This window comes from Delphinus delphis, chromosome 6 (assembly GCF_949987515.2).
Source record: "Delphinus delphis chromosome 6, mDelDel1.2, whole genome shotgun sequence".
Lineage (NCBI taxonomy): Eukaryota > Metazoa > Chordata > Mammalia > Artiodactyla > Delphinidae > Delphinus > Delphinus delphis.
Genome location: NC_082688.1, coordinates 28,211,538 through 28,234,818, shown reverse-complemented (window position 1 = coordinate 28,234,818; position 23,281 = coordinate 28,211,538). Strand labels below are relative to the sequence as shown.

Below are 23,281 nucleotides of genomic sequence, written 5' to 3'. Positions count from 1 at the left end.
GGATCTTATGTTTTATATATAATATGTAATGTTAATCATTCTATGCATATATGCAAATGACCATGACATAATAAAATGTTCCAGGCAAATTTGACATCTGTAACAATTTTTGTCTTCCTGGGATTTTCCCACTACCCCAAAGCTGAGGTCATCATATTTGTGCTGTGCTTGCTGATGTACCTGATCACCTTGCTGGGTAATATAATTCTGATCTCCATCACCATCCTGGATTCCAGCCTATACACACCCATGTACTTCTTCCTCAGCAACCTCTCTTGTTTAGATGTCTGGTACACCTCTTCTGCTTTCCCTCCAATGCTGATAAACTTTGTTTCAGGGAAAAACACTACCCTCATTCTCCGGGTGTGCCGCTCAGATGTACTTCTCTCTTGCCATGCGCTCCACTGAGTGTGTGCTCCTGTCCATGATGGCATATGACTGATATGTGGCCATCTGCAACCCCCTGAGATACCCCATCATCATGAACAAGAGGATTTGTGTGCAGATTGCAGCTGGTTCCTGGGTGACAGGCTGCTTCACTGCCCTGGTGGAACCAGTGTCTGTATTGCAGCTGTCTCTGTGTGGTAGTAGTGTCATCAATCATTTTGCTTGTGAAATTCTGGCTGTCTTAAAACTAGTTTGTGTGGACACCTCCATGGTGCAATTAATCATGCTGGTGATCACCGTACTTCTTGTTCCTATGCTGATGCTTTCAATTTGTATCTCTTATGCTTTCATCCTCTCCAACATCCTGAGAATCAGCTCAGTGGATGGTCAAAGAAAAGCCTTTTCAACATGTGCAGCCCATCTGACTGTGGTGGTTTTGTTCCATGGGACAGCTCTCTCCATGTACCTGAAGCCCTCATCTGTAGATTCACAGGAAATAGATAAATTTATGACTTTGGTATATGGTGCGTTAACCCCCATGTTGAATCCTATCATCTATAGTCTACGAAACAAAGAGGTGAAAGCAGCTTTGAAAAAATTGCTGTTTAGAAATTCTTTGGTAATGTTTTAATTTCTATCTTCATATAATATGGGAGCAAGCACATTCATCTGGATAATCTCCAACATTAGCCAGAAAATTACAAAGTCATTGGAATAAGCCAAACCCTGGAAAATACTCATTTTCAATAGGAGTTCAACATTAAGTCCAATATCTTGATTTACCTTGTAAATAAAACTTTTGATATTAATAAATAATTTAGGTAGAATGAATCATGTTTCTGGAGAAGTATTTAGCATTCACTGAATATTAATATAACATTAAAATTAGATGATTTCTTTTCTTTCATATTTAATTTGCTATATCATCTAAGTGTTCAACTCTAGCAGCACCATGACAATAACTAATATACCAAGAGTATAAGATATTAAGCCTAGTATATTATCTTCATATGATTTGTAATTATGTCTGAAATTATGAAGAAATAGTATTTTTATGTAAGTGTGGATATAGTTCGAGGTATATCAGTTCATAAAACCAAGACACCATTAATTTTAGAAATTTTCCTACTCTAAATGTTAAAATGTGAAATCTGTTAGATTTGATAAACTACCACAAGAATGATTTTGTTTATTTAGGATGTATGTGTGGGGGATGGGTAAATATCTGTATATGTTCAAAGACATCATGACAAGGATTTGTGAGTTGTAATCCTGTATATAAAGTGGAGTAAAGGAATAGCATTCAGGAGATCTTAAAGTATCCACGGTTATAAGGTCAAAGTACTCTCATATTGTACTCTGAATGTCTAAGTGAATTCATCAACACACACACACACAACACACAACACACACCATGTTACTTATTTTTCTTAGAGCATGCTGAATTGAGCAATTATGGCTAAGAAACAACAGATTTCTACCCTGTAGAGATTACACTGCAAAAGAAATTATTTATTAATGTACACACATATTGTGCGAAAAGATTGATGGATATATTTGACATATGTGAGCAAAATTACATAAATTATAATTACACCAATATTGCATTTTAACCAGTTTTTCCTTGTCTTTTCCACCCTCACTGGAGCTGGGGAGCTATGAGGCCAATGCATGTACATTACTTCCTCTTTATCAGAGAGATGTCTTTGGGGTATATGTGGATGATGGCTTTATTCTATGGAGGAGGTGACTCTTGCTAGCATTGACATAATCCCCTTAAATTTTAGACTTAGAGAAGGTGAGACAGTTATAGATAATTACAACAGAAAGTCCCATTCTGAACAAGACAGAACTTGCAAGGAATGATTCAGTTGAGGGTGAATGGATTGATGAAGGAACCATGTTGGAGGAAAGAATTCAATGTATAGGAACTGTGCTGGTGTTCTTAATCCAAGTACTCTTAGGATACATGAGAAAAGTTTTTCTTTCTCAGGTATTAGATGAACAGTTCTATTAATTCAGAATCTCTCCAAAGGCAGAGACTGGGGATTTGTATCATAATAAAAGCAAAACAGTTATTCTGATTTGTGTCCTTACTTCCATTTCACTACCAGACGACAACGACCATGGTGTGATGTTATTTGGTTGGAGAGGATGAAGAACTGTTAACCCTATTACCCACCCAATCTCTACAATCACTTACAACAAAACATCTACCTGATTTCAAGTAATCACAAACATTGAGCCTATAAATATCCATCTTATTTGTTTATGTGGGTGAAAATAAAATCTGTAGTTTTATGCCTCATCAGCTCCAGTGAGCATGCGCTATCATCTTCAACAACTTTGTACGTGTTTTAAAGGGATATGGATGAGCTAGTTATTGCCTGAGAGGCCAACCAGCTGTCCAGAGGCAAAACCCAATAAAATGGCTCTTAACCCGCCTGGCTGAACCATCATAGGCCTAGAGAGGGTCCTCAGATGTCAGGTGCTTCAGCAAGAGTCATCTTGTCTAAACAACTAGATCCAGGATGGCATAAATTTCTGCATCATCCAAATATGTTTTGTTCTGTCTTCCAAGGATAGAACGGTATATGTAATCCTGAACTGTATTTTGATTACTTCTTTATCATTCTGTGTTTCAGTATGAGCAATCTCCATTGTTACAACATTCTTTATCAATAGAGGAAACAGTTCATTGAAAAGCAGTTTACAAAACTGTATCACATTTCAGTCCTGCTTCTCTGCAGTACCATCCACTTCACACTTTGCAATATTTACATTCAGCATCCTTAGATGGTTCACTCACACAGGTGATTAATTTCAACAGATGAGTAACTTCAACCCCTTGTGGAAAACTTAATATTTTAACTCTAAGAGAGCAACTCTGATTCAAGGTCTTAAGGAACATCTCACTGTGACCCACTCCCAAGTACCATTTTCAAATATAGTCATATGAACTCAAAGGAAACAAATGCTTGCCTTTGCAATCACACAATAAATGGGAACTTGACCATGCCACGAGATTCCTGAATGTCTTATTAAAGTCTTTTTCTAAATATCTCTGCTTTTCTTTTCTTCAGGTGAATAAGATTTTACATGATTTCTGATACGGTCTTTTTTTTTCCATTTCACTAATTTCCCACAATCTGAGAACATACTAATATCTGTGCTACTTGACTTGTTTTAAGCTATCCTGAAACTTTCCAAAATCATCATGAAAATAAGGATCTTCTGGAATGCTTGCTAAAAATATCATGCAAATGTTCAACTTAGATCCAAATCAGAATTTCCAGAGGAGATATATGCTAATCTGTATGTTTTATAACACCTGGCAATTCTTATTATGTGAGAATTATGGGAACTCTGACTCAGAGCATTAAATAGAAGAGACTGAACCCTATTACTTAATGCTTATAGAATCGGGGTGGGGGGATATGTTAAGTGTCAAGGAGATGAGAATATCCCAGCTCAGAACTGATCAGAATTTAGGAAAACTACGTGCAGAGCTTTGTTATAAAGTGTTAGGGAAAGGGAGAATCCATTTAATAATGTGAAAAGTTTGAGTACACAACCCTTGGGACTCTGTTCAAAGAAGAACTGGATAAATACAAGGTTTCATTCTGTCTTATTTGCTGCAGCTCTCATTTGTGTAGAGAAAAAAGTAAAAACCAAGTTCATCAATTTAATTTACAAATACACTCTATATATACTAGAAGGAAGAAATATTTAAAGGCCATTTAAATATGCTTAGTTTATTTTTTAATAAATCACTCTAGTGAGACCTCCTATCAGTAAAAGACAAGCACAACAGAATGATCCTAGAAGCTAGAGTGAGAAAAGCAAAGTCTGAGACCTTAATTTGGTATCGATAGCTCTCTTCCTTAAGATGTGAATCATGTTCACATATCATAGTATTATTACAAGTTCTTAAAAATCATCACATGTTGTGCTAAGATCATTTTGTGGGGAATAATTTTAGAGTCAGGAAGATTTTAGAAACCTACTGTAGTAATTTGGAGAAAAGATGTTATTCCAGGCCACAGTGATAGTTGTGGAGATGGTGAGAAATAGTCAAATTCTGGATATACTGAAAAGGTAGGCAACAGGATTTCCAGAAGGGTTGGATATGGGTGATAGAGGAAGAGAGGCATCAAGAATGACTTCAGGGTTTTCAGACTGAAAAGTGAGAAGGATACAGCTATGACTCACTGATTCAAGAAAGTCTGTAATTGAAGTAGATCTGTGGGAGAATATCGGGCATTCATTTTAGACATGTTAGGTTCAAACTATCTATTAAATATGACAACTACATGGAAGAATATACAAGTCATGTGTTTAGAGAAGAAATCTGGGCTAGAGATACAAATTTGGGATCCATTAGCATATCGATGATATTTAAAATCAATAAGATCACTAAGGTAGTGAGTATAGACAATAAAAGAGAAGAGGTTGATCCCTGGGACATCGTATCAGCAATATGCAGTATTGCAGATTTTTATTTGTCACCATGCAGGAGTGACAGATGATAGTGTGACCTCTTCACCCTCTATGTCTGATTATAGATCTGGGCACACTACTGTCCACCCTTTCCACACAGTTGCCATTCTGTATCTACTTATCATTATATTAGCTACATATTTATTCACATGGATTTGAAAATATATACCCTAATCATTCTTCTATTCAAGATTTTTGCTTTCTAATCAGTGCCTATTATAACTAATGCTTAAATGAACACATTCCTATGTTTGATTTTTCACTTATCTTTTATTATATCTTAAAATCAATTCCCAGGAGTGGGTTTACTTCATCAAAGGCAATGAACAATTTTATGGCTCTTGACAGAAAAGTTTTATAGTATCTTCAGTATGGTATTAGTGGGTATTCAGATGAAGTGGGGAATTTGAGAAGAATTGGGCATGCCTCTAAGACTAGAAAATACATATATAATAGGAAATAGAATAATAGAATAATAGCTAGAGCTATTATTATCAAATGTTGAATAAAAGTTGTGAGTGTACATTCTTGTCTTGTTCCTGATCTTAGACGAAATGCTTTCAGCTTTTCACTGTTGAGTATGATGTTGATGTAGGTTTGTCATATATGGCCTTTATTATGTTGAGGTTTGTTCCCTGTATACACACTTTGTTAAGAGTTTTTATCATAAATGAATGTTGAATTTTATCAGAAGCTTTTTCTGCATCTATTGAGATGATCATGTGATTTTTTTCCTTCAACTTGTTAATGTAGTGTATCACGTTGACTGATTTGTGGATACTGAACCATCCTTGCATCCCTGGGATAAATCCCACTTGATCATATTATATGATCCTTTTAATACACTGCTCAATTCAGTTTCTAATATTTTGTTGAAATTTTTTGCATCTATGTTAATCAGTTATACTGGCCTGTAATTTTCTATTTTTGTGATATCTTTGTCTGGTTTTGGTATCCGGGTGAAGTTGGCCTCATAGAATGAGCTTGGAAGCATTCTTTCCTTTTCAATTTTTTGGAATAGTTTGAGAAGGATAGGTGTTAACTCTTCTTTAAATGTTTGGTAGAATTCTCCTGTGAAGCCATCTGATCCTGAACTTTTGTTTGTTGGGAGTTTTTAATTACTGATTCAATTTCATTACTGGTAATTGTTCTCTTCATATTTTCTATTTATTCCTGATGCAGTCTTGGAGATTGTACATTTTTAGGAATTTATCCATTTCTTCTAGGTTGTCCATTTTATTGATGTACAATTGTTCACAGGAATCTCTTATGATCCTCTGTATTTCTGTGGTGTCAGCTGTAACTTCTCTTTCATTTCTGATTTTATTGTACTGATCCCTCTCTCTTTTTTTCTTGATGAGTCTGGCTAAGGGTTTAACAATTTTATTTATCTTTTCAAAAAAGTAGCTTTTAGTTTCATTGATATTTCCTTTTTTTTAGTCTATTTCATTTACTTCTTTTCTGATATTTATTATTTCTGCTACTACAGTGGAAATAATAAATATTGAGTTTTGTTTGTTCTTCATTTTCTGTTTCCTTTAGATGAAATAATAGATTTTTATTTGAGATTTTTCTTGTTTCTTGAGGTAGGCTTGTACCTCTATAAATGTATCTCTCAGAACTGCTTTTGCCATGTCCCATTTATTTTGGATCGTTGTTTCCATTTTCATTTGTCTCCAGGTATTTTGTTTTTAACTTATCTTTGATTTCTTCAGTGATTCATTGGTTGTTTAGTAATATATTGTTTAGACTCCACCTGTTTGTGTTTTTGCAGGTTTTTTTCCTTGTAGTTAGTTTCTAGGTTCATATTGTTGTGGTTGAAAAGATGCTTGATATAATTTCAATCTTTTGAAATTTATCGAAACTTGGTTTTTGGCCTAGTATGTGATCTACCCTGGAGAATGTTTTATGTGCACTTAAAAGGAATGTGTATTCTGCTGCTTTTGTATGGAATGCTCTATATATACCTATTAAGGTTATCTGCTTTAATGTGTCATTAAGCCAGCGTTTCCTTATTGATTTTCTCTCTGAATGGTCTTTCCATTGATGTAAGTGGGGTGTTAATGTCCCCTACTATTATTGTGTTACTGTCAATTTCTTCCTTTATGTTTGTTAATATTTGCTTTATGTATTTAGGTGCTTCTATGTTGCGTGCACATATATTCACAATTGTTTATAACTTCGTGTTGGATTGGTCCCTTGATCATTATATAACGTACTTCTTTACCTCTTGTTACAGTCTTTGTTTAAAGTCTATTTGTCTGACGTGAGTATTGCTACCCCAGCTTTCTTTTTGTTTCCATTTGTATGGAATAACACTTTTCCATCCTCTCACTTTCAATCTGTGTGTGTCTTTAGATCTGAAGTGAGTCTCTTGTAGGCAGTACATATATGTGTGTGTGTGTGTGTGTATATATATATATATATATACACACACACATACACATACACATGGGTGTATACATTCTTATACATTCAGCCACTCTATGTCATTTGATTGGAGCATTTAGTTTATTTATATTTAAAGTAATTATTGAGATGTATGTACTTATTTTGCCCTTCTTAGCCCTTATATCAGAAGACATGAAAAATAAAACTTAATCAATTGCTCAAAATGTCTTGAATAAATGCCATTTTAAACAGAAGCCTTTAATTTCTTCCACTTTCCTTAGTTTTATTTTTTCTGTACATTTTTCCTTAAAATAATTAGTTAGATTTTGTGTTTTTATACTTTTTAATAATTAACATATTTAAAACTACTGGTACAAGAAGGAGATATCTTCAAGTTCAATTTCAGGACAATCTGGGAGATTATTCCTGAAGATGCTGGTGGGACTGTAAATTGGTATAGCCACTATGGAGAGCAGTATGGAAGCACCTTAAAAAATTAAAAATAGAGCTACCATATGATTCTGTAATCCCATTCCTGGGCATATATCCAGAGAAAACCATAATTCTAAACAATACATGCACCCCAATGTTCATTGCAGCACTATTTACAATAGCCAGGACATGGAAGCAACCTAAATGTCCATTGACAGATGAATGGATAAAGAAGATGTGGTGTGTATATATACATACACACACACACACACACACACACACACACACACACACACATATATATATAAAATGGAATATTACTCAGCCATGAAAAAGAATGAAATAATGCTATTTGCAGCAACATGGATGGACATAGAGACTATCATATTAAGTGAAGTAAGCCAGACAAAAGACAAATATCATATGATATCACTTATATGTGGAATCTAAAAACAATTATGCAAATGAACTTATATACAAAGCAGAAATAGACCCACAGACATAGAAAACAAACTTATGGTTACCAAAGGGGAAAGAGGGGAAGGATAAATTAGGAGTTTGGGTTTAACTTATACATACTACTACGTATAAAACAGATAACCAACAAGGACCTACTGTATAGCACAGGGAACTATACTCAATATTTTGTAATAACCTATAAGGGAAAAGAATCTAAAAAAGAATATATATACACACACACACACACATATATATATAAAAAACTGAATCATTTTGCTGTACACCTGAAACTAACACATTATAAATCAACTATAATTCAAGAAAAAATAAAATTAAAAAAAGAGGAGAAAATGTTATAAAAATGTTATTAATATTATGAATGCACTAGCTAATTTGAAAATCTTGTTGCAATGGAAGATTTTTTAATAATAAAAAATATATTTTTAAGCAATAGTCATATCACACTCCATGTTAAAACACATGAATCATTCCTGTGAAAGTCAGAGTCAAGATAAGGGTAGCTTCTAAAACTGTTGTTATTTAGCATTAATTATGAATAATCCAGCTTATGCAAATACATGAAATACAAACTTAGGAGTATAAGTATAGGAATAGAAGAGAAAGTTATCAGTACTAGTAGCCATTTTTTAAAAAGAAAATAGAATCAACCAAAAAGACTATTATAAGTAGTAAAAATGTTCAATTAGTTACCTGGCTACTTAATGATAATATATAAGATTAATAGCTTCTCTATAAATAAAAATTGCTTAGAAATTATCACCAAAAAGTCAAATAACATAATAAACATAAAATATTAAAAACATATTAAAGATATTGAAATATCAAAAACCTGTAATTTATATGAGGTAGTGATAACTTAATATAGAAAGAATTCTTATAAAAATAAAAAGAATTTCCAATTCATTTACTTTGCACAATTTCCAACTGAAACCCAATTAGAAAATGGATAATCAAATAATAAGGAAAAATCACAAACTGAGATATAGAATAGAAAATTCATACATGAAAATATGGTTAGTTTCACTCTTATGCAATTAAACACTAAAAAATTCAGAAATGAAATGTTACTTTAATCAATTAAAAATGCATGTAAACTTATGGGTAACTGATGATAATGGTAGTTGCTTAAATCCACATCTCCTTACATATTGTCCAAAAACAATACAGAACAACAGAAGAACAAGTAAAGCTATTCAAACCCACAAAACCAGAAGACAGAACATGACCAACTTTGAAGTACCGATAAGCACATAATTTAACACTAAATCGTAGCATCTCTCATGTTCTCACTGAATCTTTTCACAGAGCAAAGTCTAGCATGGAAAAGAGAAGGGGGATACAAGCAGCAAGTATAAGATTGACCTAAAACCAAAACATAGCCCTGAATACAGGTGGGACACAAAAGTGTGTATGAGTTGAGGTGACTGTCTTCTAAAGTCATGGATTTGGGGTAAAAAGTAAATGAAAAGGAAGAAAGAGTCATCTTTGGAGATTTAGAAGTGAAAGAGCAAAGAAGCAAAAAGGAAAATTGGGGTCATGCTAAATAAAAATGTTTTAAAATAGGGACTTCCGTGGCAGTGCAGTGGCTAAGACTCCATGTTCCCAATGCAGGGGGCCTGGGTTAAATCCCTGGTCAGGGAAGTAGATCCCACATGCTTGCCACAACAAAGAGTTCGCATGCCACAACTAAGGAGCTGCGAGCCACAACTAAACAGCCCGCGAGCAGCAACTAAGACCTGGCACAACCAAATAAATAAATAAAATAGTTTTAAAAAGTGTTCTAAAATATTGGTGGGCCTACAATTCCTTCCTACTTAGATAAGATAAAGGAGAAAAAAAGACAAGGAGGGCCAGAGAGCCCTCAGGACAAGGGTAAAGTGGCTTAAGCAAGCTAATGCTGTTATAAGGTTCTCTCTATTTCTGCAGAAGGGGAAAGGGTAGAGGGAGTCAAAGCAATTATTTAAGGAAATACTACTTCAAAACACAGACATATGAGGACACTCTTGACCTACAGGTCATATAAACGAATCCAAATTATGAAATAAATAATGAAAGTAGACTATATTCAAAACTATTATAAAATGAAATAGAAAATGAGAAACAAAATGCCTCAGCTGATGGAAACTTCTGCCCTTCATCCTGAAGAAGAAGGAGAAGGAGAGGAAGAGGAAGAGGAAGAAGGAGGAGGAGAAGAAGAAGAAAGAAGAAAGAACAAAGAAGAAGAAGAAGAAGAAGAAGGAGGAGGAGGAGGAGGAGGAGAAGGAGAAGAAGAAGAAAAAGAAGGAAGGGGAGCGGGAAGGGGGAGGAGGAGGGGGAGGGGAGGGGGAGGGGAGGGGAGGGGAGGAGGAGAAGGAGGAGGAGAAGGAGAAGAAGAAAATTAAAACTGTAAAACAACACTAACAATCAATACCAGTATCCTCAAACAAGCATTTGAGGAAAACACCTGAATCAGAAATTCAAAAATTAAAAAGAAATTGTTCAACTAATGTATCAGGAAAAAATGAAAAGAAAATTGGTTGAACTCAGGAAATAATAAGTAAAAGACAAAGCCATCTTAAAGACTAAACAGAAGACTAAAATAAAGGTAGCCAAGGTAAAATAGATTAGAATGAAATTTAATAAGGGCACTGAAGAAAGGGAAGCAATCAACAAAATGAAAATAAGATCAAGAAAATCTATCCAATGAAACAGAGGCAAAGAAGAAATATTGTTACTTTTACAAATAAATAAAATTTGAGTCTCTAAAAAAGAAATAAAACCATAAAATATAATTAATATTTAAAACTTAAGTCTAGAAAAACTTTTTGTAAATAAAGCACTGAAAGTGTCTACCAGGTGCTGGGAAAAAATAAGCTCAGCATAATCAACTCTGATAGGTATCTCAGTAAAGCTACTGGAGTTTAAAATACAAAATATTTAAAACAAAATGGTTAACATCTTATAAGGGCAAACGAATTAGTCCAACATTAGATTTCTGAAACAGATCAGACAGTGGAGTTGCATTTTCAAAACACTCAAGAAAGAAAATGCATACCAAGTAATTTATATCTAGTCAAGCTGTCCTTCAAATATCCATGACATTGAAAAATGGTTTTAAACACGTAAGACCCAAGGAATGCTGTACGCATAATCCCCTTTTAGAGTTGATGAGAGGATAATCTCCATTCAAACAAAAGATAAATGGGGAAACTTGGGCAAAAGGATAAGCAGTGAGCATTTAAAATATTTAATTATAAGTCTAAGAATAAAATATAGGTGAGAATGAAGATGCCAGAATAATACATGAATAGTATATGTTCTGAAAAAGTGAAAAATTATACAACCAGAAAAGCTAAGAGGGAACACATGCCTTTGACAATAATAAGTTAACTACAGCCATGCTTGCAGTCTCACCATGAACTTTTAGAAAACTGGACAAAATAGATGAAAAAACGGTTTTTAGATACTGAACAAGCAAGGCAGGACAGTGACCTCTGGAAGAAGAGACTAGAATTAAAGCCAATTTAGTATTATTTTTTAGACTCTGGTTTATGGAGGAGGATCCCAAACAGATCACAGTGGTCTCACTAAATTGAGCCAAGTCAGAAAAGAGTTAAAGGGGCTGAAGCAGCTGCTTTACAGGGCAGAGTTCTGGAGATTAAAAATATAAGCAAAGAAATAGCTCCAGGTACCATCAGAGGGGTTCCATCAAATTGGCTGCTGAACACTAAAGCACACGTGCAGAACAGTGAAATAACATGAGTTCAGGCAAAGAAGAACCAATGGGGAGTTATAAACCAAACCATTCCCAAAGCTCACAAAGGTTTGAGAGACATCTGAGTCCCAAGCAACAAGAGTAAAATATCTTCACTGAACATCCAGAGCATTTAGAGACCTGTGAATTGTTAGCTAGCAGTAGGGCTAAACTAACTCTAGGACAGGGATTCTCAAGTGCAGGACAATTGACACTTTGGGTTGAATAATTCTTTGCTACGGAGGTATGTCCTGTGCATTGTAGGGTGTTTTGCAACATCCCTGGTTTCAACCCAATTCATTTCAGTAGCAGTGCTCCCCCCATCGCAGGTTGTGACCACCAAAACTTTATCCAGACATTGCTTAATGTCCTCTCAGAGGTAAAATTATTAACAGCTCCAAAGTAAATCACATCCATTGATCTAGGATAAACGCAAATCTAGATATACCCTCATAAAGCTTAAAAACTTGTCTCAAAGGTGTCAAGGTAATCTGCAAGTAACTGCCTGCCAGAATACATGCAACACACTTTAATAGGAGACCCCCAAATCCAGCACTCAATGAGATTAAGCTCAAAATGACTAGCATACAAGCCAAAATAACAAAAAAAAAAGCAAAAAGTCAGGACAATCTGGCCCATAACCAGGAAAAAATAAAAGCCATTCATTCAAAAGAAACAGTTTGAGAAATGATAGAAATGATGAAATTAGTAGATGAATTACTACAAATTACCCACAATTTAGAGAAAAGGAAGAACATAATGAAGATAAAAATTATTTTTAAAAAATAACTTCTGGAACTAGAATATGCAATTTGTAAAACAGAAGTATTACTATATAGGATGAATGGCATATTATAGAGTGCAGATGAAAATATAAGTGAACTTGAAGACATAGCAATGAACTATTCAAAATGAAGCATAAACAGAAAAGAAAACTGAAAAAAAAAAATGAACAGAGCTTCTGTGACACATGGGAAATATCAAGCAATTCAACATACATAGAATTGGCATCTCAGTAGCTGAGAAGAGAGAGTAGGAGAACTCAAAGAATGGAAAGAAGTAATGGCCAAATTTTTTCCAAATTCAAAGAAACCCACAGATACAAGAAGTTCACAAAACTACAAATAATATAAACACCACACACAGAAAAAACACACACAGGCAAATACACACATATGAATAGCTATATCACATCCCAGTTAAATTGGTGAAAATCAGTACTAAAAAGAAAATCTTTAAAATAGCCAAATAAGGGAAACATTATATCTAGAGGATTAAAGATAATATTGATGGCATACATCATGGTAGAAGTAATGCAACCCACAAGAAATGCAACAATGTCCTTAAGGTGCTGAAAGAAAACTAAATCTCTTAACCAATTTCTATGTATAGCAAAAATATTCTTTAAAGAATGAAAGTAAAATAAGGAATTTTTTGGACAAAAGCTGAAAGGAATTACCAAAAGTAGAACTACACTTAACAAAATAGTTTTTCCAGTGGACAGAAAATGACATCATATGAAAACATAAATCAGCACAAAAGAATGGAGAGTGTTGAAAATGGTAAATATGTGAGTAAACAAAATAGAATTTTTTTCTCATGGTTTTATATTTCTTTAAAATATATATGGAATCTAAAAAAAAAAAAGGTTCTGAAGAACCTAGGGGCAGGACAGGAATAAAGATGCAGACTACAGAATGGACTTGAGGACACGGGGAGGGGGAAGGGTAAGCTGGGACGAAGTGAGAGAGTAGTATTGACATATATATACTACCAAATGTAAAATAGCTAGCTAGTGGGAAGCAGCTGCATCACACAGGGAGATCAGCTCAGTGCTTTGTGACCACCTAGAGGGGTGAGATAGGGAGGGTGGGAGAGAGATGCAAGAGGGAGGAGATAGGGGGATATATATATATGTATATATATGTGTATATATATATATATATATGCATATATGTGTGTGTGTGTATATATATATATATATATATATATATATATATATATATATATATATAGCTGATTCACTTTGTTATACAGCAGAAACTAACACAAATTGTAAAGCAAGTATACTCCAATAAAGATGTTAAAAAAATAAAAATAATTGACTATTTAAAGCAGAAGTGTTGAGTTTAGCTCAGCTACTCCATTGTTTGCTGCCTTGGTTTCCATTTGCTTGGCCAAGTAGCCTGCAGGGACATTAAACTGACACTAGTCCCCCTTTCATTCAAGTGCATGCCCTAGGTAACAGCCTGCAGCATCACAAACAAATGTAAGTTCCTGTTATAACTTTCCTAACAGCCCTTGTGATTAATAGTTTCCCCTCTCTCCCAGCGCTTTCCCTTTGAATGACCCTTAGATAAGACCTTCCTGGGCCTTACCAAAACCCAGCTCTTTGTTTGAATTGACCAATCCAGCCTTAGCCTGGGAACCCCAAAAAACTTCACCCATGGACTCTAATAAACACATGGGCCTGGGTCCTATCTCTTTCTCTACACTCTGCCTTGACCTCCGTATGTGGCTCCTCAAGGCATACTGAGCAAGACCTCCAGGACCTGTGAGTAGTAAAATTCTCTGTTTCCATTTCTCTTGTGGTCTTTTGTTGAACCATGGCTCACCATCTGGCACTCTGTGTTCCACTTAACAAGTGTTAATTTGACACATTCATAACAAAAGCGATAACTAAGAATTGTGGGGTCTAAATACAGAGAGAGAAGTAAAAATATGACAAAAATAGCACCAAAAATGAGAGGGGAAATGACAGTATACCATTTTAACCTTCAAACATTATACATGAAATGGTAAAAAAAAAAATTATTAGACCATAGAGTGTCATAAATTTAAAATGTAAACTTCGGCCTCTAGAGCAACCAACAAAAACTATAAATTGAGAGGCATAGGTAATAAGGTAACAATAAAAATAAAATGGAATCCTACAAAAATATAAAAATGATCCAAAACAATGTAGGAAAAAGAGCAAAAAGGAAACAAAGAAAATGAGATAGAAATGTGGTAGACCAATTCCAGGTATAACTAAATTATAATAAATAATAAGTACACTTAATTTAAATATTCTAAACATAGCAATTAAATGACAGCGATTGTCATACTGGGGTAAAAAACTATCCCCCAAAACCCACTTTTACATAGAGATGCAGATAGATTAAAACTATAAAGATGGAAAAAGATATAACATGCTTACATCTTTTCTGAAAAAGTATTTCGGCTTAATTTTGAAAGATGTTTTTACCGAATATTAAATTCTGGTTTACAGACTTTTTTTCTTTTACCACTCTAAAGATATCATTCTGTTGATTTCTGATTTGCATAAATTATGACAGGACGTCTGCATTATTTTTTTATCTTTATTCCCCTATACTTATTGTGTGTTTTTCCCCCCGGCTGCTTTACATTTTTTTGAGTAACACTGGTTTTCAGCAATGTGATGACGTTTTTTGTTAAGATTTTCTTCACATATTCCTGCTTTGTCATCCTGAGGTTCTTGGGTCTTTGGATTTATAGTTTCCATAAAGTTTGGGAAATGTTCAGTCATTATCTCTTCAAATAGTTTTTCTGTTCTCCTCTTTCTTTCTTCTCCCTCTGAGACTTAAAAATACATGTATGTTAGATTGTCTGATATTTTCCACAGGTTACTGAGTCTCTGTTCACCTTGTATTAAGTCCTTTCAGTTTTTGTGGTTCATTTAGGATATTTTCTATGGCTATGTCTTCAGGCTCACTGATCATTTCTTCTGCAGCTTCTACTCTATTAACCCCACCCAGTAAAAATTTAAGGCGCTATTTGTTTTACCTCTTGAAATGGTGCTTGGTCTTTTTTTTTTTTTCATTTTCCTCCACATTATGTTCCTGTTTTCCTTTAAATCTAGCACATGTATTATATTTATGATAACCCACTTAAATTCCTTGTCCTCTAATTCCATTATCTCTACCATTTCTCGGTCTCTTTCTATTGATTGAATTTTTTCTAGGTTATGTTAGCTAGCTTCTTTGCATAACTTGAATTTTTTATTGGATGCCAGATATTGTGAAATTGACTTTGTTGAGTGCTGGGTTTTGTCATATTCCTTTAAAGGATGTTAGAATGTTTTACTTTGTTCTGGTAGCCAGTTAAGTTACTTGTAGATTAGCTTCATCTTTTCTAGACTTTTAAAAACAGTTTTAAAGACAAATCTAAAATAGCCCTTATTATAAGGATACTTTAGCCCCACAAGATGTTACCCCTGTGGCACTCCATTGAACATGCCATACCCCAAAGACATGGTCTCTACTCTGACTGGAGAGAAATAAAATGGTCCCCAGGCCTATGTGATCTCTGGTAATTTCTTGGCTTATATTCACTGGTGATTTTTATTTCCTCAGCACTCTTTTTCCCTGCAAGTATCTCACTGCTAGAGGTAGAAGATACAGATATAAAAAAGGGAAGACAGAGTGCAACTACTAGTGCTGCATTGAATTTGAGGTATCAGTATGAATTCATGGTTTTATACAGCAATATATAGTAAACACGTTAGGCTTTGGAGGCCATATTGTTCCGGTCACAACTCCTCAACTCTGCCATTGTAGCATGAAAGCAGTGATAGACACTATGTAAATAAATGAGCATGCTATGTTCAATTCAAACTTTATTTATGACTACTGAGAAGGAGAAGAGAAACGTAGTTTTACCAGGGAACAGGCTCAAGTAAGGGTGCAAATATAAAGGGGTATATATTCATCAGGGTTCTGCAGAGAAACAAAACCAAAAGGATGTGGATAGATAGATAGATAGATAGATAGATAGATAAAGAGAGTCAGTGAAAGTAAGAGGGGGCGGTAGGGAGAGGGAGAGATGGATTTTAAGGAATTGGTTCATGTGATTGTCAGGGCTGGCAATTCTAAAATCTACAGGGAAGGCTGGAAGGCTGGAAATTCTGGCAAGAGTCAACCTTGCAGTCTTAAGTCTGAAGACAGTCTGGAGGCAGAATTCCTTCCATTTCTGAGGACTTCAGTCTTCTCTTAAGGCTGTCAACTGACTCTATGAGGTCCACCCACATTACAGAGGGTGATCTGTTCTACTCAAAGTCTACTGATTTATATGTCAATCACATCTAAAAACTACCTTCACAGCAACATCTAGACTGATGTTTGATGTACAATGGGGTACCATAGCCTAGCAAAACTAACACATAAAATTAACCATCACAGGGTAGCAAAAGGGGAGTTTCCTGGTAGTTATGAAACAGGTATATATTTCGATTATGGTGGTGGTTACAAGAATCTGTACATAGGATAAAATTGCATAGAACTACACACACACACACACATATGAATACATGGAAAATTGTGAAAACTGAATATGTTTTGTAGTATAGTTAATAGCATTGAACCAATGTCAATTTTGTGGTTTTGATATTGTACTTCTATAATATAAGGTATCAAAATTGGGGGAAGTGGAGTGAAGGGTACATGATACTCTATATACTATTTTTGTAATTTTCTATGAGTCTATAATTATCACCAAATAAAAGGCCTTTAAAAATTTTATGGACACTCAAGTTTGATATTCCAATAATTTTCAGGTACCATGAAGTATTATTTTTCTTTTAATTTTTTCAACAGTTTAAAAATGTAGACATCATTCCTAGCTCATGGACCACACAAATATAGGTAGCAAGCCAAGGCCCAGGGTCATTTTTTGCTGACTGCTAAATTAAATAGTATTGTTTCTTCATGTCAATAATTATATTGTTTATGGTAAAAAAAAAAGTCTTTGAATGCTTTTAAGAAAGACAGAGTGAAATATTTAGGGGTAAAGAGATATAATATCTGTACCTTACTGTCAAACAGCTCTCTCTCTACATATATATTAATATACTTACATATATATATAAAGAAATGATAAGGCAAATGTGGTAAGATATAATATCTGAAGATTCTGGGTTAAGGCTTAAAGAAAATTCTTTCTATGATTCTTGCAACTTTTCTATAAGTCTGAACTTATTTCAAAATAAAAATTATTTACACACACACATATATATCCAATACTTGCTTAAAAATATGGAAAAAGGGAGTGAGTAGGTATAGATATCGGTGAAACAATGAGCTAGCAATTCTTAAAACTGAGTGATTGGTATATGAGGTTTCATCATATAGCTTTCTTTTTATGGTTATTTGAAATTTTCCAAAATTAAAAGTTTATATATGTATACACACACATGCACACACAAACCAGAGCTGCAAAAGTTTGAGGAAACATGTACAGTGACACTGACAGCAGGTAATATGATTTGGGTGGAGGGACATATAATTTAATAAGAGAAATTAAAAAATCATATCACCTGCTATAGTAAATTCATTTTCTATGTAGTAAATTTATTCTGTGAAACCTAATGAGTTCTACACACATTAAAAAAACTTTCAAAATAGCAACTTCAAATGTACCACAGTGCACCAAAATAAGTCAATATTAAAATGATTAATTTTAAACTCCAAATTAATAAGATAAATAATAAAAGTGTTAATGGTGGTCACCTGTAGGAGGTAGCAACCGTGGTAACAATATTTTCTTCTTTATAGCCTTCCACAGTTTTTTGAATTTCTAAAATATCTATTATTTATCACAAAATAATACATGTAACAATCTTTTTGAGATTTCTCAATTTCTTGGGAGGGCAGATTAGTTTTAACACTTAATTTTCTGGACATTCATCAACATGAGCAGAACTTGTCAAAATTGAAGCAACATAGTGCCAACTTTTTATATAGCAACAGAAAGAATAATTTTAATCAATTTTTGTAAATAAAGCATTCAGTTTGATATAAACATGCATATGAGACGCTAGCACCCTTTGCTTTGTGGGGGGAAAAAATTAAGGTGTTAATGAATTGGCTGGGACCATGGTTCTAGAAGTAGAACCATGAACATACAGACACGTGCTAAAACCTTGGTAGCATAGGTCAAAGCTTGAAAAGAATCAAACTTGGATCAGACTGAAATGTAGGGCTCATCCCAGTGGAGTAGGGAGAAGTTAAAAAGCCTCACCTAAAGGGTTTGGTACATGCCTGTCTACATAGAACCAAAAGCAGCACCCACTGTGATACAAGCCAGAGGAGAGGACCCACAGTTAGAGGTTTGCTGCAGTGACAACACTCCGACCCAGGTGAGACAGAAGACAGGCAACAGGATTTTAGTGACCAGATCACATAGATCAAAAACATGGATTTACCCAAGGATGTAGATTGGCAGGGAGTACAGTTCTCAGGTAGGAGGTCTGGGGTCATACTATGGCTCCAAAACCAATAGGGAAGAGAAAATTTAGGTAATACCATAAGGCTGAAATCAGCTGTCACAATGGCTGGTGATATGGACCCATGATATGCTGTGCTCAGCCATGGAAAAATAATCTACACAAAGTGAAAAAACAAAACAAACCAACCATCCAAAAAGCCTATAATAGGTTTACTGAGGAGTTTCAACTCACTGGAGTATATGATGAAATGAATTTCTCTCCCCAGTCACAAATTTCAGATTTTCAGAGTCAAAAGAAATATTTCAGGCAAACTAAAAACTTTCTGGTTATTTTCAGCCCTAAGACACCCATCCTCCAGCCCTCTTCTAGAGCAGCTCTTCTGCTAGTCTACAGCCCAGAGAGAAAAAGCTCAGCAAGCCACTAATCATCAAGCCAGATGTCAGTTCTTCTTTGTAGACACCCAAAACCTCAACAGGTTTTGCAGCACTACTTTACTTGTCTTGGATAAGAACAGTCTTCCTACTCTTTCATAGGAACAGTAGTGAAACACTTCCCACCATTCACTGAGCACTTCCCATGATGTATAAATCTCCTTTGATTCTACCTTCCCCCTTCTTGATGTTTACTTTATATAGATATGTGGGGAGAGGAGGCAAGGAAGAGTGGTGGTTGATACCAGTAGGAAGACAAGGGAGAGATGCCTGACTCTAACAATTGGTAGCTTAAAAAATAAAAAGTGCTACTTGGTGTCATTTATCTTTAGTTTGGAGTCTCCACTTCAATACTTAAATTCTGGGTCAACAGAAAAAGTCAAACAACATCCTCTACAAAGGGAATTAATATGAATTGGCACTATGCCAGGTGTTTTGTACAACTTAATCTTTACAATAACACTGAGAGCAGTGTTTAATTACTCTCTTTTTTCAAATAGGAGAACTACATTTTAGAAAAAGTGAATAACTTTCCCAATATTAAGGTTTGTGATAGAACAGAATTTATACTCCTGCCTCACTATTTGTGAAGAGTATGTGTGATATTTTCCACTGTGTTGCCAGACAGTACATCAAAAACACTCATTTCAGATATCACCAGGGATAAGATTCTAAAGTGACTGCCTTTGTGAAATATGGATCAAAATCTATTGGAATCTGAGTCTGTAACAGACTACTGTTCTCAGGGATTGTAGCTAAGCTGAGATAGTGGAAACAAAGAATAAAAATCTCTCTATATAACTTTGCTTTCCCCAAAGAAGGTTGTCAATTGTTGCCAATGATGCCATGTCTAGTCTTTATATACTAAACACCCACATTTCCCTTTGGTCTTATTGGTTCACAGATTTCTGACTCAGCAAATATTTACAGCAGCTTTTACATCCTGTCTCTCAAGCTATAGATTACAGGATTTAGCATTGGGGTCACTACCCCATAAAACATGGAAACAAGTCCTTCTCTAGCTTTCAAATTGTCTTGTCCAAGGAAGTCTTGAGACTTCGGTTTGGCATACATAAAGAAGATGGTACCATAAAACATAATTACCACCGTCAAATGCACTGAACAGGTGGAAAAGGCCTTGCATCTCCCTGTGGCTGAGTTCATTCTCGAGATGGTGTATAGGATGAACATATAGGAGAAAATAAATGGCCAGCAGGGGAAGAACCAGGAAAGCCATATTTGACACTGCTAGGGTAACAATATTGAGGGATATATCAGCATAAGCTAGCTTGAGAACGGCCAGTATCTCACATAAGAAATGACTGATAATATTATTACCACAGAAAGGCAATCTCATGGCAAGAGATGTTTGCACAATTGAGTTGATTCTGCCAGACAACCATGACACAGAAGCCATCAGTACATACACCACCTTGCTCATGATGACGGGGTATCTCAGAGGGTTACAGATGGCCACATAGTGGTCAAAAGCCATCATGCCAAGGAAGAAACACTCTGCTGACCCCATTGCAAATCCTAAGAACATTTGCACTGCACAACCAGAGAAGGAAATATTCCTTTTCTTTGAGATTAAGCTCACCAAAGTTGAGGGAACAGAGGAGGATGTATAGCAGATATCCAGAAAAGAGAGGTTGTGCAGGAAGAAGTACATGAGAGTGTGAAGACGGGAATCAAAGATGCTTGCTATGATCAGAACACGATTGCCAATTAGAATCAGTAGGTACATGACTAGAATTAGAGCAAAGAAAATAATTTCAAGTTCGGGGTAACCAGAGAGTCCCAGAAGAATGAATTCTTTCACAAATGTCTTATTTACTCTATCCATGTCCCAGCTTTCAGGATGTCAAAGGAATACCAACATAAAACATTTTCACTGCCAAATAACAACAAATGTAACAAATTTCTTGGATAGGCATTATTCTAGAGTGAAGTAGAAAGAATGTTTTCTTTGAAGCTCTGTCATTCAGTTATCTTCAAGAATGTCTGCGCCTAGAATACAATGATACTGGGAAATTGAGATTTCAATGCCGTGTGTCTAATGTTTGAAGATCTACCTAGGATCAGACGCAAATTCAGAAGCAACCTTCCCCACTGTTGAAGACACCCTAAGTTGAGTTTTTAAAAGCCTTAGAATATTTCAGATGACAAACCTGACTTCATTTAGTCAGGCTCAGTGACAGAGTAGTGGGGAAGGCAAAAGACAACTCAACTAGGACTGGAATTTTGATTCAGTGTTTAACAGAAATTTTGAAAATTTTAAAGCAAGTTCGATTTTATGCATTTTTGTTTGTCTGCCTGACACCCTGGATCTCCATCCAGTGTGTTAAATTGCGTATTTTTATAGGGCAGACATTTTATCATAGTAAACTGAACCACATACACAGCAATTTAACATTTGTTCAAAGGTCTAGTTAGTTGTTGATCTCGTAGTCTTTCCCATTACAAGACCAGTGTGTAAACTAACTCTGCAAGTATACAGTGGAGATCTTTGAAGAAAAATAGTCTCTCTTCTTTTGTTTTATTCTGTGGCTTCAAAATTATTCTTCATAATTTATTTATTTAAGTGAACCTGAGAAAACAGTAATAATGCTTAAATATATATCTGTGTATGTGTGTGTAGCACTTTATACTTTACAAAAAAAATGAATCTTCTCATTATCTCTATTTTTTTTCAAATGTGAAAGACAGAATATGGCCAAAATAATCCAGCCTGTAAGTAAACAGTGGAGCTTGAAGCTCAGATCTTTGCCAATGAAGTCTAGAGCTCTTTGGGCTACAACACCAAAAGTTATTATACCATGTTTTCCCACCAAGAACTACCCAGAATTTTTTGCCTTGGTGGATTTATGAAGAATCAATTATTTCAGTCTTTCAAATTCTTCATATGTATATAAACTTCCTGGGTATCTTGTTAAGATGTAGATTTTCTTTTACTAAGTCTGGTGCAGGCCCTGTGACTCTGCATTTCTAATAAACTCCCGAAGTATGCTGAATAACATATCACAGCTGTATTTGCTAATAAAAAATTAGTAACTGCACTGCCTCATGCTGTTCATATTTTAAATCCGTATTTAATAATAGTTTTAATTATAGAATGAAAAGGTATAGTGTCATGATATTCAAGGCTTACATTATACTGATAAATTATTTCCACCTCCTAGAAGAACCTGTTAATTTCTTCTTAGTATTTATGCCAGCATTCTGAATTAAGGTCAGGTTCAACAATGTCAGATTCCGTAGATGTGACAGAGTAAATATTTGTTATGCAACAGTTGTAATTGTTCCCCCGTTCCCAAAGCAATTTAAAGTTGGAATGAGAGATCTGTGGAATGGAAAAACTTTTTATGCATCAGGGACAGTGTCCCACATACACAATTAAGAGTGGTGTTGAGAATATAATGTGACTGAACTGAAGTTCAAAAATGAAATAACATCCTCCCACCCATGCAACTTTTGGAAACAGGGGCAAATGTTCACCAAACTAACTTTATGAAATGTGAGACCTTTTTAGTTTAAAATATATTTACAAAGTGAAGTTAATTCAAAGTAAGTTCTTAATTGAAATGATAATTACCAACATGAAATGCTAGACTTAAAAATGATCTAGATACTATGAATGAAATGAAATAGACATTTTCTGTGAATTAATTGCATTGTCAT

General features: G+C 34.8%; 2 protein-coding genes and 1 long non-coding RNA gene across 3 annotated transcripts in view; 1 reads left to right on the top strand and 2 right to left on the bottom strand.

Moving 5' to 3' along the window:
- Window positions 1–23,281, bottom strand: part of LOC132427195 (uncharacterized) — a 203,937-nt gene that overhangs the window by 101,997 nt on the left and 78,659 nt on the right. The gene's annotated exons all lie outside the window — the stretch shown is intronic.
- Window positions 76–1,018, top strand: LOC132426826 (olfactory receptor 13F1-like). Its single transcript, XM_060013630.1, is given in 2 exon segments — window positions 76–351; window positions 353–1,018. Coding segments are annotated over 2 exon segments (942 nt in total).
- LOC132426565 (olfactory receptor 13C4-like) lies at window positions 20,491–21,537 on the bottom strand. The gene is given in 5 exon segments (XM_069540718.1): window positions 20,491–20,542; window positions 20,544–20,800; window positions 20,802–21,451; window positions 21,454–21,477; window positions 21,480–21,537. Coding segments are annotated over 5 exon segments (1,041 nt in total).